The sequence below is a fragment of the Zootoca vivipara genome, chromosome 5, assembly GCF_963506605.1.
Source record: "Zootoca vivipara chromosome 5, rZooViv1.1, whole genome shotgun sequence".
In the NCBI taxonomy this organism is placed as follows: Eukaryota; Metazoa; Chordata; class Lepidosauria; order Squamata; family Lacertidae; genus Zootoca; species Zootoca vivipara.
In genome coordinates this window covers 43,717,554-43,739,179 of record NC_083280.1, presented here as the reverse complement: position 1 = coordinate 43,739,179, position 21,626 = coordinate 43,717,554, and the positions used below count along the sequence as shown (strand labels likewise).

At 42.1% G+C, this 21,626-nt stretch overlaps 1 protein-coding gene across 15 annotated transcripts in view; it reads left to right on the top strand.

Moving 5' to 3' along the window:
- Positions 1-21,626, top strand: part of BTRC (beta-transducin repeat containing E3 ubiquitin protein ligase) — a 130,366-nt gene that overhangs the window by 94,714 nt on the left and 14,026 nt on the right. For all 15 annotated transcript variants that reach the window (XM_035133689.2, XM_035133684.2, XM_060274691.1 and 12 more), the window contains 6 exons: positions 10,015-10,246; positions 14,413-14,599; positions 18,087-18,183; positions 19,174-19,311; positions 19,843-19,961; positions 21,165-21,414. In XM_035133689.2, coding sequence (XP_034989580.1) covers positions 10,015-10,246; positions 14,413-14,599; positions 18,087-18,183; positions 19,174-19,311; positions 19,843-19,961; positions 21,165-21,414 — 1,023 coding nt within the window. The remainder of the gene's footprint in view (positions 1-10,014; positions 10,247-14,412; positions 14,600-18,086; positions 18,184-19,173; positions 19,312-19,842; positions 19,962-21,164; positions 21,415-21,626) is intronic.

Below are 21,626 nucleotides of genomic sequence, written 5' to 3'. Positions count from 1 at the left end.
TGATTAAAATTCAAGCCTTCAAAAACTGGGGGAGGGGGCCATGGCCCTGTTGGGAATACTACTTGCTTTGGGAGTGCCAAATTCATAGTCCAAACTAGATCATTACAAAGTTCAGCAGTGTAATTAATATAAAGCTTCTACTTAGTTGTAAACAAATATGTTTTTATTTGTTGTAGTAACCATTTTGTATGTGTCTGTTGTTGAGGAAATGTATGAATTGAAATCTGGAGACATAATTTAAATGTGTTCCACTCTGCAGATCCATTCTGCAGATGAAATTAATGCAGGTTACGTAGTGTAGTAAGTATACTGATAGAGACTGGCACAATTTTCAGTAGTGTGCCCCCCTTATTGAATTGTATTGGATAAAATAAACATACTGCAATATAGGACACAAAGAAGAAAGGACAAATCCTGATTTTCAGTTGCAGAAATTAGGAACTCCAGGCTTAGCTACCACTGCAGTGGTGATTCTTTATGAATATTTTTACTTTCCCCCTAAAAAAATGAATGTCTGTCGTCCATTCCTGGAGGGATATAGTTCTGCCCTCGATACCATCCTAGAGTTCTTCCCATCTATGAGCCTTTGTTGCAGTCTTCTTTCCATTGGCAGTTTATTTATTATTATTATTTTATATATCACTCTTTCTCCTGCAGGATTCCAGGGCAGCTAACAACAACAGCAACAACAAGATAAGAAACATAGTAGAACAATTATTATAATAACCAAATCTGTATCGATAATTAAAACATTAACCAGTGTACAATAAAGCTTTCACTTTTAGTTTCCAATTCAGTTATGTTCCAAAGGCCTTGCTAAAGAAATATGATTTTAATTAACAAAGTCAATCAGATTTCATTTGGGAGCTTCACAGATTGGGGAGCCACAGGCAAGAAGGCCCTGCTCCATGTCATTGCCCTATGGGCTATGCCCATGGACAGCAACACAAGCTGGGACTCTCTCCTGTTCTTTACATGCTGGCTGGTGTTGAGGAAGGTATTCCTTTCTAGAAGGCATCTAGAACTTGGTACATCATCAACAATACATTGGATTGCACTTGGTGAATTTGCCCTTTACCTTCTCACTGCCCCACATAATAGCCGGACACTACCTGTGGTTTCTGGAGCCATCTTCAAGGGTAGCTCCATGTAGCGTGCATTGCAATAGTCCAACCAAGAGCATGGATTATTGATACCAAGGTGTTCTAGTTCGGATTAATCATAAATGGTGAAACATTGTAAACCAGAGTTTCCTTGTTGTCATCAATCACATTGTATCCTGTTGCTCTTTCTGGTCATTTCATTGCTAGATTATCTAATGTCGCACTCCCTGCAGCCCTTTCAGTTGGGTTCCAAAGTCTTGCAGTGAGGGGGATGCCTGATTCTCCCCGCCACTGCTGTCCCAAATAGCATGAACCATCCAATCTGCTGCCATTCAGTACTAATCATACTGTGAATACACATGAAAGGTATTGGACTTTGGTATTTTCATCTACCATGACTTCCCTGCACTGAAACCTGTTGCTACGCTTGTACCACTGCCTCCCATTCTCTTGCTGCAGTGTTCAAGTTGCTCCCTCTAGGATGATCAGCCCCCTTTGCTTGTATGCCAGCTAACCTACTCAGTGTAGTTGATTCTTTGGTTGCCAAACCACAAAGCAGTGTTTAGGTCTGACTGTATTTCAGTACTGTATTGCCTCTTCTTCCCCCACCCCCAAGTCTCTCTGCCCTTGCCTGTTCTCCTCCTCCTGCCTTTGCTTAGGTAATGTCCCCAATGCTTTTAACTTCACAGCAAAGTTAGAACACTACGCAGGAAGTTAACTGCCTCAAGTCTTTTGAATTTAAGTAACACACACCAAATAATAAGCTGTTGGTTGCGTTTTTTTGTTTTGTTTCTGTTTTGTTGGTGTGGGTATTTTTTTTCCCCTGCCTGCAAAGAAACATAAACACAGCTCTCATTTCTGGCAGGTTTTTACTGTCAGAGTTTCTCCTATTATATTTATCTTACAATTTGCCAGGGGGTGAAGTTATTAAGTTTTAGCAGCAGCCATCGATCAAGTTCACAAGTTAACACGATAAAGGCTCTGTGCCGCTCCGATCCGGGAAAATGATGATCCTCACTCGGTAATTAACTAAATGAGAAAGTTAAATCTTACTTGAGAGCTGGGAGAGATGCAAGAGAGGTGTTTGTCAGTTTCTCAGTGGAAATTAGAAGCAGTTTTTTTGCAATTCCCTAAGCTGCTGCTCTGTCATATTTTACATAAGCACTGGGAAAACGTCTTGTAATTAGTGCTGTCATGGAGGATTTTTTTTTTGCTGAAGGATGTTGGAATAATTCATTAGATTATCAAGAAAGGCTTGTGTCCTGAAATGATTAGCACAGTGAAATTTAAACCATTAACGATAACAAGTTTAGAGCTTGCTGCAGTGCAGAGGCACCCGGGGTATGTCTGTGCCTATTTCAATCATTTCTTATAATTAAACATTATGTCCTCTCCCCCTCCCCTCCCCAATTCTCTTCACTTGGGCCCAACCAAAAATTCTGTTAAGGTGGCTCTGTAAAGATCAGCATGTTTACCAGCAAAGAGCAGAGGCAGCTATAGATGAGGAGTGCAGGGGAGGGTTGCATGAATCTGTTCGACCCTGATGCTGACATTGAGGGACGAATACTGCCAAATCTTAATTGGGTCTCAAAGCTAGCACTGGGTGCTGCAGTCGGCTTCCCTGTGGCGGTGATGATGGTAATAACACTTAGCATTTGCATAGATAGCCGTCCTGCCCTGACATTGTGTAAGAGCCTTACAACACCTGAGTCCCAGGCCTTCTGCTGATCTTCCGTATGTGCTGGAAGCAAAAGTCAACTGCATCCACGCAAACAAGCTTGACCTTGCCTAGTTGAATGCTATGGCTGCAGAGCAGGGTGGAAAATGGAAGGCACTATTTGCGCAAGCAAATAGTGTGGAATGGGAAGGTGGATGAAGGGGCCATTGTTCAGTGCTACAGCATATGCTGTGCATATGGCAAGTCCTAAGCTCAATTCTTGGCATCTCCATTTGGAAGGATCAGGGAAAAGATGATGGGAAGGACCTCCATCTGAGACATGGGAGATCCATTGCCAGTCGGAGTAGATGGTACTGGACTACTTGGACAAATGGCAGCATCATATATTCTGTTGCAAATCCATACTCTCCCAGGCATACAAAGCTGAACTGTGTGATGAACGTTTGCTGGCTGGGACTGATGGGAGTTGTACTCCAGCAGCATCTATAGGGCACCAAATTGACTGACCACAGTTTCTTCCTATTAATTTTGTGCTTGCCAGTGAGGATGGTGTGGGTTTGTTGTTAATACTATTTATGGTGTGGATGTAGTATGGGTTTATTTAAGTAAGCTGCCCACAGATAAGTTGCATTACACCAGTTCCCATTACACATCCTACACGCCCTGTATGCCTAATAGCGAAACATTTGGCCTTAATCCTTCCCATCAAGTGTTGGCTATTAGCCAGTTGGTGCGGGTGGTGCTGTGGTCTAAACCACTGAGCCTCTTGGGCTTGCCGATCAGAAGGTTGGCTGTTCAAATCCCCCGCAATGAGGTCAGCTCCTGTTGCTCGGTCCCAGCTCCTGCCAACCTAGCAGTTCGAAAGCACATCAAAGTGCAAGTAGATAAATAGGTACTGCTCTGGCAGGAAGGTAAACGGCATTTCCCTGCACTGCTCTGCTTGCGCCAGAAGCGGCTTAGTGATGCTGGCCACATGACCCGGAAAAACTGTCTGCGGACAAATGCTGGCTCCCTCGGCCTGTAAAGCGAGATGAGTGCTGTAACCCCAGAATCGTCTGTGACTGGACTTAACTGTGGGGTCCTTTAACTTTACCTTTTTACAGCTGTTGGCAACAGTTGGGTAAACCTGGTAAGCTCGTGGAAATTCTTCTGCACATCCAATAAAGTTTCAATTCATACTTTTCACTACCCAGGCTGCATTGCAAATGAATGGTGTTCGAAGGTTTCCTGAGTTCAAAAACAGCTTTTAATATGGGTGACAGCTTTTCTGAGGAAAGAGCCATTGCATCAGAGTGCGAGAAACACACCCTTATCTGGACCTTGACCAAAGATTGCATCTTTAATGCTTATGATACTGGGACAGAAAATCATTGTGATTTTTACCAATAGGAACGTCCTAGTTTGGTGATACAGCAGGACATTAGAACATACTACTTCCTCAAAAGTTTTGGCACATTGGGTTTATCCTTTTTTATCTTAGCCTTTGCTTCATTGTAAATATTGTACGACCACCACATTAACTGTTTTACCTAAAGGATCTTCTAATAGACAGCTCAGCAGAAACATTGTGTGCCCTCGTTGAGATCAATAGAATGCCCTTGTATTCAGGACTGTTCAATTGATCTCCAGAAGACACCACTGAGACACTCAGATAAAGCAAAGCTGCATTTTGTTGAGTTACGGTAAATTATAAGAAGTTTTTCTCACATCAGAAATCGAAGCAGAAAAGAGCTAAGCACTTGGGCTAGGTTAGAGGAACCAATTTTATTTTTTTTAGGTTCTGGAGATGTGTCTATTGAAAAGTGAAGGGAAATCCATATGGATTACACAGACAGAATGTCCTGAAGCCCCCTTCCTATCCCCACTTCTCTTCCATCTGCAGTTCTTCTCTCCATACATTTTCTAGTAGCTGTGTTTGCATCCTGGGACAGCCCATGTGAGAGAATGGCAGGGCCAGCCACTAGCAGGAGGCAGAGGGTAGTAAAACCACCATGGTTGTCATGTGACATCCATTGGTAAGGACATAGGGACTCCTCCCCCTCAACAGTTGGAGCAACTGTGTATTCTTTACACCCCATCACTAGTTGTCACAGCTTTGGAAAATGTGTGGAATGAAACACAGGTGGGGAAGGGGCCAGCATTCCTACCTCTATGCTCTTTCAAACAGCTAGATGATGATGATGATGATGATTGATCATCATCATCTGACTGGGTTTCCCTAGTCACTCTGGGTGGCTCCCAACAGAATATTAAAAACACGATAAAACATCAAATATTAAAAACTTCCCTAAACATCATCTCATTTTCCATGTGGATGGGCAGACCTGCTTTTACAATCATGAATTTGCCAGTATCACATATAGTTTGGACCTGACAATCAAGCTTCCCTCTTCTTTCTTTAGTGAGGATGCAGGTGTTTGGTACACCCAATATTGCAGGAGTCATTTTCTCCTAGCGGAAAACGGAATAGTTTTGTCATGATTTTGCGATTGCTAGTCATCAGTGGGTTTCTGAGAAATCACTACTTGATTCTAGGTTTTTGTTGTTTTACTAGACTTCAACAGATGCTTCAAAATATTTTAATTGAATGCTTTAGAACGGGGGGGGGAGCTTTGCCTTTACAGCTTCTGTGGAGATTAAAGGACATGCAATGAAGTTTATATGTATAGGAGTAGGGATGTTTTTTGTAGTCATAAAGGGTTATACTGCCTAGAAATTACATAGCACCTTCCATAAACTAAGTCAGAGAGGGTTGAAATGACTTGCCCAAAGCCACAAACTGAACAGCCTGGAACCAAATGGGATATTTTCAGTTCCAGACTGCCCCCCTCCGGCATGCATACTCACACATACATTCCCTCCCATATAATTATTATCTCCTTCCAGCATCTCATTCTCAGTACTGTGCAGCAGAGTATGCTACAATTCAATTGGTGAGTTTGATTTGAAGTCATAGAAGGAAGCTGCACATTGGAATGAGGAAGGAGGAGCAAGAGAAGCGCTGGGACAGAAAATGGGGGTTCTATGGGTGAAGGAAATATATACAGTGGTACCTCTACTTACGAATAACTCTACTTACAAATGTTTCTACTTACAAATGGAGCTCTGTCTGCCATCTTGGATGCGGTTTAGATAGGATTTTTTCTACTTACGAATTTTTAGATAGGGTTGCTTCGACTTACGAATTTTTTCTCCCAATGCATTCCTATGGGATTCAACTTACAATTTTTTCCGACTTACAAATGTGTGTTCAGAACACATTAAATTCGTAAGTAGAGGTACCACTGTACTCAAAGAATTTTGTTAACAAGGCTCAAATATTGCCACACTGTGATAATCCTTACACATGCAAGGCATGTCATGGTTTTTTCACTAGTGATCCCATGCTGACTGTTTTGGCTTATTCACAAGTTCCGTGGAACTGCATGTTGGAAGTAACAGCACTGCTATTTCCTGTGGGACTGTAGAGAAGGGCCATAACTCAGTGGTAAAACAACTTGGACAGCTGCTGGAGTCAGTGTAGGCGGTATTGAGCTAGATGCATGAATGGCCTGACTCAGTATTAAAGCAGCTGCTTGTGTTCCTATGCTGCTGTTTGCTTACTTGCTTATCCTAGGGGAAAGAAAGTGTTGCCTTCTGGAAGGAGCCCACCACTGCAAAAGAGGTAGAGATGAGTAAAAGTGGCTTGTGAATTTCTCACCTATCCCAACCAACCAAAATTGTAAGGTGCTTAAACATTGTATAAATCCTAAAAAACAGTTCAGAGAACAGAAATGCAAAACCATTCCAGCAGCCTATGAGCCAAACTCAAAACAATTCTCCTTCTGACTCAGATGAAAACTTGAGGGGAGGAGACGTCACTCAAAGAGCTGGTGTCCTTTGTTTCAGGACCTTCCAGACTTCAGAGAGCATACCTCCATTGCAGCTCTCACTGCCCAGTAGGAGCTAGCAGTCAACAGAATTGGGCAGTGGTTCCTTTAGAAAAAGAAGTCGCCTCGGGGAGAGCAGGCTTAAAGACAGGTTCAGTCCCACCAGGATACCTCAGGTTGTTGCTGAGACAAACAGCACTCCTTGGGTGAGTTCCAGCCATATCCTGCCACTGTGATTTGTCCAGGGTCCTGACAGACGGTGTTTTGTCTTGTCAGTTGTGCTCATGCATAGCCGTCTTGATACTGCTCTCTCAAACTAGGCTTGCCCCACCAGATGTGACTCCACTCTTCTAGACAGAGCTGACTTTTCCAGTAAAGAGCTGACTTTTCCAGTAAGTGCCACTGCTTTGACCTGGCCTTCCTGGGATCACTGAGACATGCTAGGACAGGACAAAGTAACTACTTAAGTAACTACTTAAATAAATAGTATTTGAAAGCCACTGAGAGGTCCAAGAGAATCAAAAGGGTTACACTCCCCTGTCTTCTGACTGTGGTAGTCAAGCCAGGTGAAGAAAGCAGTTTCAGTTCCCAAACTGGGTCTAGATAATCCAAATAATCCAGGAATTTGCTACCATCTGTTCATATAGATCATCTAAAGAGGGAAGAATAGCAACTAGGGTGTCTCCAGCCACCACCTTCAAGGCAGTCAAAGCCACTCCCTTGCTCTATTCCAGGCATCCCCAAACTGCAGCCCTCCAGATGTTTTGGCCTACAACTCCCATGATCCCTAGCTAACAGGACCAGTGGTTGGGGAAGATGGGAATTGTAGTCCAAAACATCTGGAGGGCCGAAGTTTGGGGATGCCTGCTCTATTCGGTTAAAAATAGATCAGTGCATTCAGCTGGAATGCACAAGAAATCCACAGATTATTTTGATGAAACAAAATTGTCTTCATATTTAGTCCACCTTGTACACATGGGAAGGAAATATATCATCTGAAACATGCTGGATTCCTATGATTTCCAGTAATTTAAGGCCAGCGTGGTATCCATCAGATGATGTTTAATTATAAATCCCATCACCCCCCAGCCACCATGGGCAATAATAAAAAATGATGGGATAACTTCATTTGAGATAGCTCTATTTTTATTACTATATGGTTTAAATCTGTGTAAAATAGTTGCCCAGTGTTGTAGATGCCCAGCACATTAGTATTTCATTGAGCACTTCAGCATGGAAACAGTTTAGAGGTTAAGGGAATTTGGGAGTTATCATCTCAGGATGTTTGATGGTATATAGACTGGTCCCCAGAGGTCACCCTTGCATCCTAACTTGTAACATTGCTGCTTATGCAGATTGGTGATTTGGCTCACTTGTGTTCAAAATTTAAAGACAATGTTTTTCTGAGAAGGGAGTAGGTAAAAAGGCAGAAGGTAATGATTTTTAAAACATGCTGGATGAAGACGGCCTGCTGTAAGATTGGCTGTGCAGCAAATGAAATGGGAAATGAAATGAGGTCAGGCTTATAAAATACACCATTTATCAACTATCTAAATCTTAATCCAGCGTTTCATTGGTTTTCTCGTTCTGCAAACAACTGAACTGCTGTGAAAACAGCCACAGAATCCCTCCAGGCCAGTGTTCAATAGAGTCCAACCTTCATGCTTTAATGCTAGGCTATCGCCAACAACATTTGTGCATGGAGAAACCCAGCACTTCTACACCAAGGAGCTATGTTTTATCATTTCCATAAAGACTGTTGAGGCCTCAATAGAGAGCGAGAATCCAATTTTGTTTATGATGTTTCTTGGTTTGCCAACCAAATATTTTGCTTGTCGGTCAATTGCTGAAGGAGCATTAGCAATCAATCATAGGTATGATTGTTCTGCATGGCATAGAATCTGCCTGTGTAGCATACGGATCCTAGTGGTATATGAAAAACTATGTAAGATCTGTTTTCATTCTAACCCTCATTCTGCAAACAAAAAACACCCACATCCTCTACTTTCATATAGTACTGTATATTAGAAAAACAAGAAGTATTTCTAGAAGATAGGCATTTGGGCATACGGGTGAGGCTTCTAGTTATCAGGGTGCAAGTCTTTATGTATAAAGGACACAGAGCTTTGTGCCCATCTATATTCTTTCCACACTCAGCCATGTAAGACCAATAACTTGGTTCGCCTGATCAAATGCTGCAATTCAGATTAGATCCCAGCAGTTGCAGAGGGAACTGTTTGATCCTATGAGTTTACTCTTCGGTGCAGTGCCTTTACAATATCAAGATTGGACTATTGAGTTATTTCTTTTTATCACCATGCATAACAGTCTGTAGCAAGTCACTGCACTATTCTTTAATGGACTATTACAATTATGTCTAATAACAAATGTGCACTATCTAAACTTTTGATGGCCTTAACTTCTTGGAAGTCTTCAAGACATGCACATTTGTCCTTCCTAGATGGGTTTCAGTCTATTGGAAGGAAATGTCTGAGACAACATATGCTTAAAGGACCTTTAGTTTGGTAGTGTACAATATGGGACATCATAGGATGTCCTCCATAGCAACAAGATACTGTTACGGTACTTAAATCTATTTAAATTTGATAACAAAACATTTGAATTAGCCCACCTCCTTGAAACTATCATAGAAGAGGTTCATACTTTATATCTGTCCCTGAAATTTGTCTTTGAGGAGCACTATAAAACCAGAAAGTCAAAACACATAGTTTTATAAAATGTTATTTTTAAAGTTTCACTACTGCATGTTCATAGTCTTTGAATAAGACATATTTGTTTCATACTCTGCATGATGCTGAAAAGCATTGGGGAATTTTTTCCTCTTTTGTTTCTTATATATTTTTTCACAATTTTAGTAGCAGTCCAGAATGGACTTTTTAAAAAGGTTTTAGAAGTGAAGCATCAGACAGGCATGTATTATGCACTAAAGTGGCTGGAAACTGGCAGAAGTTTAGGCTATACAGTCATACCTCGGGTTAAGTACGCTTCAGTTTGAGTACTTTTAGTTTAAGTCTACGGACCCGGAAGTGTTTACTTCCGGGTTCCGCCACGCACGCATGCGCAGAAGCTATCTGTGCACTTTGTGCATGCGCAGAAGCACTCTATCGGCGCTTCGCACACGCACGCTATCACCCCTCGGATTAAGTACTTTTTGGGGTGCGAATGCGGAACCAATTAAGTACTTAACCCGAGGTGCCACTGTATAACATGTAATTAAGAGCTGGATGCATTTGTTTGTTCCATCACATGGGTAGGTTTATGTGTAATGTATTGTCTTCTAAGGATGTCAAATTCTCTGCCCTGAAAAATTCAGTGTTGTACATTTTCTTCTTTTCTTCCATAGACAAAACTTGCCAATGGCACTTCAAGCATGATTGTGCCAAAGCAAAGGAAGCTATCTGCAAGCTATGAAAAGGAGAAGGAGCTCTGTATCAAGTATTTTGAGCAGTGGTCGGAGTCTGACCAAGTGGAATTTGTGGAACATCTCATCTCCCAGATGTGTCATTATCAGCACGGGCACATCAACTCATACCTCAAACCTATGTTACAGAGAGACTTCATCACGGCACTACCAGGTAGTCTGAAAATCTATTGGCAAACACACAGACTTTGCAGGCTTCAATAACGTGTAAAAAGACCTCTACTTCTCATATCTCTCGATCAGCCATCTTCAGTAGCAGGGTGTTCTGTCCCTGGAGTCCTAGAAAGGAGTTGCCATTTGAGGATATGTCACCTATCATAAAATGTATGCTCTCATGGTCCCCTTCCCCCTAGGTGCACTTGTGATGTTTGGTTAGTTGCCTTTCATTTACTGGGGGCACATAACAGTTAACAGGATTTGGACTTTTGGATCTTAGAAATTAGCAGGGTCTGGGGGCGGGGGTCATCAAGTTCATGTCATTTCTATATAGCATATTATTTCCTATGCAACATGTTCATTTCAGTATAGAATAGGGGTAGTCAACCATTTCCTTACCACCCACCAGTGCTCGATGGAAGGAGGATCCAGCTTGCGCCATAGAACCCCCTACTGCCCACCTAGAATCCTGAAATGCCCACTAGTGAGCGGTAGGGACCAGGTTGACAACCCCTGGTCTAGAAGCTCCTGGGTAAGGGAAGTAAAACCTAACTCCTTGCCATCTAGAAGGGATTCTTACCACCCTAAATTGTGGTATAAAAGAAAGATGCTCTATAGAAGGTGGTGGTTGTCATGTTCTGCAGTCACGCTGGACCTGCCACATATGCTCATCGGTAAAGTTTTGGCAGTTCTTCTTTTTTGCATGGAATTTTGCCCAATTTATTTAGCTTTAACATAGTGAATGATGAAAATCTAAAGCCTTAGCACCACAGCTTATATTTAGGTATATTCTTCAATAGCTTTTGGTGTTGGAGAAATAATCTGTATCCATCACTGCCTCGCTGTGGCAAAAGGAACATTGGGCTGTGGTGAGCCCAAACTTGGGACTAACATGGAGAAGCAAACTGATGTGCCTTCACCTTCCATTTTCAGGTTGGAGGTGGATATTGGAGGCAGAAGCTGATGGGCTTACCTCTGCGCCCAAGGGGTGTTCCAAACTTGAAGCCACTGTTGGACACAGAGGCAGATTAAGTCAGGATGCCTCTGCCTTCAACTATGAGATGAAGTGGGAAGGTAGAGGCCCATCAGCTTGTCTCTGTGCCTGAATGTGCTCTGAGCTTTTAGCGCCCAAGGAACACACTGGAAAGCAAGCTTCTGTCCTAACAATGAGCTGTGGGCAAGCGGGAGCTTACTTTCTGCCCCTCCCCAGCTCCAAACTCAGAGCTGAAAAAAGGAGCAGATTCTCTCCTAACATTGTGCTGCATTCGAGATGTAACAGAAATAAGGGAGAGCGCCCCACTCCTTTGGAAAAGGTGTTGGTAACAGCAAAATTTTGTTTGGTCTGTTGAGTATTTCTTTTGCTTGCTGAGGTTAGTCTTGCTTGTCAAGTGGAATTATGCTGCTTGGTTTATTTTTCATTTTAGGAAACTCTCTCCCCACATCTAGGAGTGTCAGGGTTGAAAGAGTTGTCTCTTAGAAATCACATTTCTTTATAAAATTACTTTTCATGAATTTGCCCTGAGAATATGGAGGGAGAAAAATTACTTTGATACACATGAAGCTCATTATGAGGTCTTCTGCTTATCAGCAGCAAAGTCTTGGTACAGCGTGTCCTCTGTAAATCCTGATCAGAATCACCTGATAGGCATCTCACTCTGCATAGTGTGCTTAAATGTAAGACATGTGACCCCAGCCATCCCAAAATGCATTCATGGCTTCCTACGCTCAGCCTCTGTTGTTGACAAATGAAGCTCAGTCTTTGGGGCAGCTGTAACAAGAGCAGGAAATGAAGCATTTGATCTCTCTCTGGATGTTTGGTAGCTTTTTATTTGGAGAGAGAAAAGTTGCCTGCTATGCTAATCTGGCATGCTTGACTCTTTCCCAAGTGAAACTGGGGATGGGGTGGATTTGATCAGGCAACTAAAGTAGCCTTGCAAATTGAACATTAATCTACCCACTCAAAAAACCCAGTAGCTCGTATTCACTAGATGCCACAAGAAGTCATGGTTTACCCACAATTCCCATTGATGATCCCTTATGACTTTAGACAGAAGCATCTCTCCAGTTTGAGAGCGAGGGAGGGATCTTTCCCTCAAGATCCCACAAGAGCACTTTGATCTGTGTGCATGTATTTTTTAGGTCTTCTCTGTGCCAGCTCTATGATATGAACTACATATATGAAAAGCATTTGTAATGTGGGAGCACTTCTATGTTCTTGGTTCAGTAATAACAGGCATAGGCAAACTCCAGCCCTCCAGATGTTTGGGACTACAATTCCCACCATCCCTAGCTAACAGGACCAGTGGTCAGGGATGATAGGAATTGTAGTCCCAAACATCTGGATAGCCAGAGTTTGCCTATGCCTGAGTTATAATATAAGCCTTAAGAGTCCAGCAATTTCCAACACATGGCAGAAGGATTGTAGCTCAGTGATAGAGCACATAGGTTGAATACAAAAAGATGCCAAGTTCAGTTCCTGGCATCTCCCAGGTAAGATTCTTCTCTGAACCCCTCCACTGTGAGTTGTAGGCAATACTGAATTAGATGGACCCAATGATGTATATGGCAACTCCCACTGTTCCTAAAACTTTTTAGTCCTGTAGTAATGCCTCCCCCCTTTTTTGTAAGTGATAATTGGACCTCTTAGGTTCTGTAACTGGAATATCCAGTCTCCCTTCACTAATAATAATATTTATTTATTTATTTATACCCCACCCATCTGACTGGGTTGCTACTTTCCACTTTTGTCTGATAAAACTTGGGTCTACATTTCAGACAACCTCTGTCTACTCCAGCTGTGTTTGGAGTAGGGTGCAGGTGGGGCTACTCAAGTGCCTTCTTGATCACTATTTGTAACATAACAGTTGCATTTCTGCTTCCAGGACTGTGTCTGATCTCCTCCTCGAAATTGATTTAAAAATAAATGCTGAGATTTTGACACATGTACCTTGGTTTGTGACCGCAATCCGTGCCACGGAGGCGGTCGCTCGCCGAAGGCACGCTTCTGTGCATACGCTCACTGCGCAGATCGCTTCTGTGCATTCAACGCTGCGGAACCCGGATGTAAACACTTTCGGGTCCGTGGCGGTCGCTCGCCGAAGCGGTCGCTCGCCAAAGTAGGCGTAAACCGAGGTTTGACTGTATTCAGTAAACAGAAAGCCTTTTTTTTGCCCACCCTAATGCATTGCCTCTTTACATGGCTGCCCAAAATCAGATGGCAAAAAGAGATGTCTTCCTGACAGTCTCCCTTGTGCCTTACAGTAAAAACCAAGTGAAGCTTTCTTAGTGAAATCATCTTATTTTAAAGTCCTCTTATTCTTCTGAGGCCACTGCACACACTGAGGTTTAGTGTAAGGTGTTCAGTTAATGGAGGAACCCATCCAGTTCAAGCAGTCAAGGTTAAACCCCTTATTTGTTTATGTGGTATTGACCAGCTTATTACTGCCATGCCCCTTTCCTATTTTAGTCAATGCCATTTTTTTTTAAATGGCAGCTGTGATGAGACTCACTGGCTGTTCTAACAGCAATGCTGGAAAACATTAGCAATTTTCACTGTTTTTGCTGCATGTCTTTTACCGGGTAAAATTAATGGCACCAGTAAAACTCTTTATTACTTCCTCTTTTGTGTGCACACTTCTGTGTGTATGTGCACACACACAAACACACATATATAATGAGCGAGAGAACGAACACAGGTAACCCTTCAGGCTGCATACTGTATTAGGAATAGATACGCATTTTATTCCATTCTTTGCATCAAAAAGTGGCTTTCTGAGCTGGTGGAATACAAGAACAGCTGTAGTAGCAAAATGAGAAATGGTCCTAATATAGCAAGATTTTGGGGGATGCATCATCAAGTGAGAAAAGCCTTCCATAGAACGTCCCCCTAGTGCTAAAACCCATAGAAATAGATTGGAAATTACTTCCAGGATTCTTGATCATCTCTAACGCTTTCCACTTTTATCTTTAATGCTTTGCTGTTTCTTATCCATAAGAAGCTGCTGGCTTCAGAACTTCACAGGAGACTATTTTCTGCCCAGTCATCCCAGCTCTGCATTACAGGGAAGGGAATGAGCAACAGTGGGGGTGAAAATGTCTTAGCAGAGATGGGCTTCTCACGAACTCTCCAGTGCTGATTAATTGCCTATACTTTTCCCCTCCCAGCTCGCGGCCTGGATCACATCGCTGAGAATATCCTGTCATACCTTGATGCCAAGTCTTTGTGTGCTGTTGAGCTGGTGTGCAAGGAATGGTACCGAGTGACATCTGACGGCATGCTGTGGAAGAAGCTGATTGAGAGAATGGTCCGGACAGACTCGCTGTGGAGGGGTTTGGCAGAGCGGAGAGGATGGTGAGAGCATCTTTCATGCATCTTTTCCCTTGCTCAGTGAGGGAGTAGGTGCTGGTAATTTACGACTTACAGTGGTATGGTTTTTAAATGGTATGGTATTCAATGTAACGCTAAGGAGATCATTCCATCAGTGCAAGAATTTCTACTTCTCTGATGGAACGATCTTCCATCGCCTCCCATCACCTGCTGTTCTGTGGGTTCTCCAGACCCTCCAGAACAGATTTGGGGATGGCATGGGAAAGGTCCCATTGTGCTAACAGGAATCCTTGCACTGACTTGACCTAGCAAAACAAGTAAATTGAAAACAGCTCTAGGTCATCAGTATGACAGTTCATTTTATCTGAAAATTGAAGATTGTCTTTTAAATTCTACCATTTTTTTTGAGGCCGTTTTTTGGGAGTATATACCGGTATTATTTCCTAACTTGGGGCAGGTAGGCACTTCCCCTTGATCCAGAAGCACAATCCAGTAATTTAGTTCTACCTCCAGAGACGACTGGCCAAGCTTAGTCACAGGAACAGGGGATAAGTCCTCTCATATATCCGGTGAACACAGGTGAACTTGTGTTCACCTTTCTTCTGCCTCTGCTGCCCCCCTTTCTCTTCATGGCAATGGCGGTGGTTGTGGTGCCAGCCCCTCCTCTCCCCCATCTAAATTGTTTTTCCTTTCCCAAAAAAGGGAAGGAGAAAAATCCCTAGATGCTGTATGGAGTTTTTAGAGCCACTATGGGGTAGTGATTAGTGTCAGGATAGGACTAGGGAGACAAGCATTCAAAGCCCCACTTAGCTATTGGGCTCACTGGGTGACCTTGGGCCAGTCACTGCCTCTAACCTTAACCTATTTTATAAGGTTGTTGTGGGGATTAAGTGAGCAGTAGCAGAACTATGTATGCCACCTTTAGCTCCTTGGAGGAAAAGATGGGATATAAATATAATCACTCAATCAGTCAATAAACCCAATGCCTTTCAGCATTTATCAATGTTATATCAATCAGTGGTTGAAATGTAAAGTTGAAACAAACGGCAGAGCCATCTGATAATAGAAGTCAATCTTTTTTCTTTGCTGTCAGGTGATTTGCAGCGACTTTAGTCTCTCTCTCTACACACACACACACACACACACACACACACACACACACACACACAAGAGAGAGAGAGAGGCTTACATTTTTTTTCTTTTGCTGCTGGTTTAGCAGATGTGCTGGAAAGGCCCTCCAACCCCATTTCCTCTCTCCCTGCCTTGCTGTATGAAGGGAAAAGTTGCAAAGCCTTGCTGGGTGGGAGGTAGCAGGGCTGCCAGTTGTAGCTGCCAGTGCCAGATGTGGACCATCGCCCAAGTCCAGAGTCCGGGGTGGTCCCTCTGTTTCACCTCAACCCTCCACCTAGTGATGGCCCTTCTTTTGGGTGGGTGAACAAGCAACATAAGTCTGTGTAACGATACAGTATCCTTCCCTCCCATTACTTAGAGCAGTCTTTGATATATTAATTCATTAGACTTTCAGAAGTTTACGTACTCGCTGTACAACTAAAGTAGGTGCATTTTACATGTTATGAATGTGTTAGGTCACTTTTGTTTTCCTCAGCAGATTTTCACAATTAGAGACCTGTTTTATCTTTAGCCATAAAGCCAAGAGTACAAACCACTGAGGGCAAGCATGCAGAAATTCAGATAGATTAGTTAATCAGACGGAATAGTTTTTTCTATTATGCAAGACTTTCCCCAAGTCTAGAGCTGCTCTGTTAACATTTCATTAGATGCTTCGCTCTCTTGGGTAATCCCCTTAATACATAATTTTCTATCCAAGGAGCCTCCCTCGTATGTTGTCTGTGAGGAAATGGGTATGAATATTTCATAAACAAGACAAAGGTGACAGCTAAGGCATTTTAGCTGCTATTAAAACAAAAATTAAAAATAAGGCCAGAAACTTGCCAAGTGCAAATTCTATTAAGGGCTTTGGCACTAGAAATATGTTACAGTTTAATAGATTATGAGGGCAGGAAAAATGTTTGTGTAATGCTTTCAGCGCTTCAAAAAATACCTAAAATACAGTTCTGTATTTAGTATTGATTTCTAGAGGTACCCAGATTACTTTCCAATGGCAGAAGCAAGGCACAGGCATTACTTTTTCCGCTTCAGAATCTGTAGTGAGCAAAACTGACTTCTGACCGGATATCTTGGTGGGTCATAGCTAACATGTCAAACACCACACTGACAAAATGTCTACAGTAGGCAGTAATGCAAATGTGCTGCTTCCAACATCTTCAAGATGCCTGCATAGAGTTCTCTTCCAGGGAGATAAATGATGCCTACTCATAAGATAGAAAGTGGGGAGTGAGTATTCTGATACCTTCTTGGCTAACAGTTCAGCATTGGGGTTCTTTTTCTCATTAGGGACATAAAATCTGCTAGTTTGCAGAGGGTACCACTGCTTACTTATAAGGTGTTGCTGAGCTACACACACAATTAGGGAAGGTTTGCAAAGCTTGACATTCTTGTAGGCCAAGCATTATACTTGCCATATTTTAAAACGTGGGAGATTTGTTAGAGCTTAGTTTTCCCAGAAATGTTTGTTTGAAATCGTATCTATATTTCCCCCTTGTATCACACTGCTCTATATTTTTATAAGTCATTTTGTTGATTCAAATCACTCTTCCGAAGCAAGGTTTACCTTGCACGTGCCCAGGGCACCTCACGCAAAAGGAAACTTCTCAGCGTATATTTTCAGATTTGTGGCAAGGAAGGAATGCATAGAAAAAAAACCTGTTGGAAGTAATGCAACAGTGAAAGGGGGAGCAGAGAGCTGGCCTAGGCTAAATGCCATGCCTCACATGCCAGGATTATACTCGGAGGATTTGTGCCCATTTCTGCTTCATAAGGAATGTTGCCAGGCAGAAGAGTTGTTAGTACGCCCATGGTGGGGTTTACTAGCTTCCGCACAGTGTTAGGTGGCTCCTTAACTTTAGGATGAGGAATTTTAAAATTTTTACACAGCATGAAGTGATTGCCGTTCACTGGGTTTCCCTCCCTTTCTCTGGCAAAAATGTGCATTCCATGACCAGGCTAAGTTGAGGAAGAAGCCAATGCATTTTACTCAGAAGATTAGAGGAGCAGTAAAATGCTATTGCTGATACTTTGAATTGCTTGATTTCTTTTTGTTTTGGAGCAATTAGAACGTGGGGAACATGCTGAGGTCCTCTCCTATTGTCACTCTCCTTTAAAGGACCCTTTTATCTACCCACCTTTGCTTGCAAAAGGGCCATATATTTATTTAGATGCCTACTATTTTATGAATTGCCACATGTCTAAAGGCAATAGTATTTTGATGCGGAATCTACAGCATCCCTTTTAAATCTCGTCTAGTCATCCATTTTCATCTACCAAACATAAGAGCTCTATAAGTCTCTCTTGCACATCTTTGAATGAAATAGCCATGGGTAAATGAGCAATGCTGCTTTTCTTTCTTTCTTTCTTTCTTTCTTTCTTTTAGGGGACAGTATCTTTTTAAGAACAAGCTGCCCGATGGGATAGCCCCTCCCAACTCCTTCTACAGAGCACTTTATCCCAAAATTATACAGGATATAGAGGTAAGAAGCCAGAAAAAAACGCTATGCAATTGTATGTAAAACCCTCATCTGAGCTCCTTTGTTGTGTGTGAAACAATTCAAATTTCCTGCACAGGTGCCAGCCAGTTATAGCTTCCTACTGCATCTACAGTAGAATGAAAGAAAAGTTGAATGTGATAGTGTGTACATATTTGTACACATTTTCCCTCTGAGTCCTGTTATAAAAAAAAAACAATTTAGTAGCCTGTCTTAAAGACACTTAGGGGTCATATGTACCAGATCCATTGATATTTAGTCTCCCCTTCTTTGAAGGGAGTTAAATGTTCAGGCACTTTGATTATAGTGACTGATACGGACTCTGCTGTCTGTCCATCTTGCCACAATTAAATCCCAGTGTATTATTCCATTTCAGTTCAACTTCCATGATTACACTGAATTAAATCTGTCAACCTTTCAGTTGAAACAGCATCTCACAGTGTCACATTTGTGATCAAGAGGGGTGCATAGTTCACTACTGTAAGTCTTCCCAACTCAAACAACTGTTTGAGCTTCTCCAAGTGTCACTGAGACCAAATCAAGGCCACCTGCATTTTTTACAGTACCCACTGTTGACCTTAATTCTGGAGAAGTGAATTGCAGGCAGTTCAGCATTCTTGAAGATCACTGAAGGGAGAGATACCTGTGGAGCCAACAGTGTGGGGGAAGGGGGAAACCTACCTAATGGACAGTCAACACAAGGGGAAATAACATACCGGGTTGTATCCAATGTGCATTTGCTTTCTTTGTAATAACTAGAATCATCTTGGAGGGATTTGAAACTTTATAGAAGCTAGGGAAGGTGGCAGGGAGAAGGGCTTGTCCCTTTTCCTTCTACTTGCTCTGGGACTATCTAATGATAAATAATTTCAGCATAAGAGCTGCTTCTGTTGTCCCAGGAGTCTAGCAGGCTTTATTGGTGCAAATTTCCATGGTGTTTGTTCCACACTTTATAATTGTTTCTCTCTCCCCCAGACAATAGAATCAAACTGGCGGTGTGGAAGGCACAGCTTACAGCGAATCCACTGCCGAAGTGAAACAAGCAAAGGGGTTTATTGTTTACAATATGATGATCAGAAGATAGTAAGTGGCCTCCGAGACAATACCATCAAGGTGAGAGCTCCCCAGTGGGCAATGATTGAACACAAAATCCATTCCCCAGAAGAATGCAGGTGTAACTTCATTTAGGAGGACTATTGCAAGAGAGAAACTGAGAAGGATGAGGTTAATCCTTGTCTTTCTTTCCCTCCCCTCGTGCCCCCCATCAAGTCTGACTATGAATTGCATTGGTTTTCCTCCCTTTCTTCCAAACAAGGAGGATAAATCTATATTATCTGTTTCATTTTCTTGCATTCTGTTCAGTGCTAGCCACATTATTGGTCCTTCAGTAATTAAAGTCTTCCTGTTCCCTAATGAGAAGGGTAAAGACTATGTTCATATTAAAAACAGAGATATTAAGGATAGTTTATATTGCTCCAAAGTGCCTGTGGAATACAAAGTGCATTGTGTGCCACTTAGAAGAAGTTCTGCTCGCCTTAGTAAATAAAATGCTGTGTTACAGAAAAACAAAAGAGCCAGTCTAGCAATACAATCTTGTTTACCTTGTGGTGAAATCCCAAATGTGTGCCCTTTTTGCCATCCTAGATTTGGGACAAGAATACGCTAGAATGCAAGAGGGTTCTGACTGGACACACGGGGTCAGTCCTTTGCCTCCAGTACGATGAGCGGGTGATCATCACTGGATCATCGGATTCCACTGTCAGGTAGCTATTTATTTATTGAGAATGTTTATTTCCTGCCTTTCTAACAAATACAGGCCTCCAAGGCAGTTTATCTCATAATTAAAACAATCCATTTTAGTGAAAAAATATATAAAAGCCAGAGAATAGAGCCAACAGTCAATAAGCAAAAATAAAATAAAATAAACAGAAAGCAGTTAACCAATCAGATACCTCTAATAGCTTTCGAAAATTAAGCCTAAAAGTTAACAGTTTGCATGCAGTGTTAAACCATAGTTTGGAATAAATTATGTTGAGATTGGGGGATTATATGCTGAGTGTCTTGGCTACCTATGGTCAAGAATAGGTTGCAAGCAAGAAGGATGGATTTGCTCCGCAAGCCCTATTCAAATTTTGCCCTCAAAACAGAGACGGTGGAAGGCATGCACAAGGAATGGAAGGCTGTTTCTATAAGTTTTTGTAAAAATAGCCTTCAGAGTCAGCAATTTAAACCCTTGATTCCAGGGTTATCGACACACACACATATCAACACACACATATGTTAATATGGATTATTTGAAAGCTAAGAAGAGTGAAATGTGCTGAGGAAGGACCTGGGTTAGGGAGTATGGAGGGAACATAGAAGCCCCTGCCTTTTGATAAATTTTGCCCTTGCTCTTTTTAGACATGATTTTTAAAACTCAATTCTATACTAGTTTAGATGTTGCCTTACACCCACAAGCACAGAAACTCAACACATGCAGCAGAAGATTTCAGTCCTCAGATCTTCTTTCCTGTTAAATCCTTTTGTTTTGAGGTTCTTGCTTTTTCTTACTCTGTTTGGACATTACAGTGTTAACTTTTGTTTGTTGGACTCCGTAGCTGTGCTGTTGACTAAACCCAAAGGAGGACAGTTTGCTTCAAATTGCAGCCAAGCCCAAGATTCACAGTGTGACACTGAGCAAATTACACGTTTTCTCATTTTCAGTTCCCCATCTGTAAAATGGATATAATAATGTCCTATCACACAAAGTTGCTGGGAGGAAGAGTTAGATTCTTATTGAAATACAATTTGAATTTACCAAATTAGGCGGACAGAGTTAGTTATTTAGCACATCTTTTACAGGAATGTTTGGCAGTTTTTATACCGATGGAATCACATTTCCCCCTTCTGCTTAATATTGGAAAATCCTAAAACATCTCTTTCCTCCCCTTCCCTGCTTTTCTCTCTTCTGCCACAAATTCCAGAGTGTGGGATGTAAATACGGGTGAGATGCTGAACACCCTGATCCATCATTGTGAAGCAGTGCTGCACCTACGTTTTAATAATGGCATGATGGTGACATGCTCCAAAGATCGGTCCATTGCCGTGTGGGACATGGCCTCCCCGACAGACATCACACTACGGAGGGTGCTGGTTGGACACAGGGCAGCTGTCAATGTGGTAGACTTCGATGACAAATACATTGTATCAGCATCGGGGGACAGAACTATTAAGGTGCAAACCATGAAGTCATGATGACATTGGACGTATATTTTATTTATTTCTTTTTCACAATACATTTATACTACCTTTCCTATACTGCATTGGGGGGGGGCATGGTTCCCTTCTTCACACACACTTTGATTCTCATCATCCTGCTGTTAGTGTAGATTGGGCTGAGTGACTGGCTCAAGGCCATCCTTTTAGTTTTATGCCTGAGTGGGAAT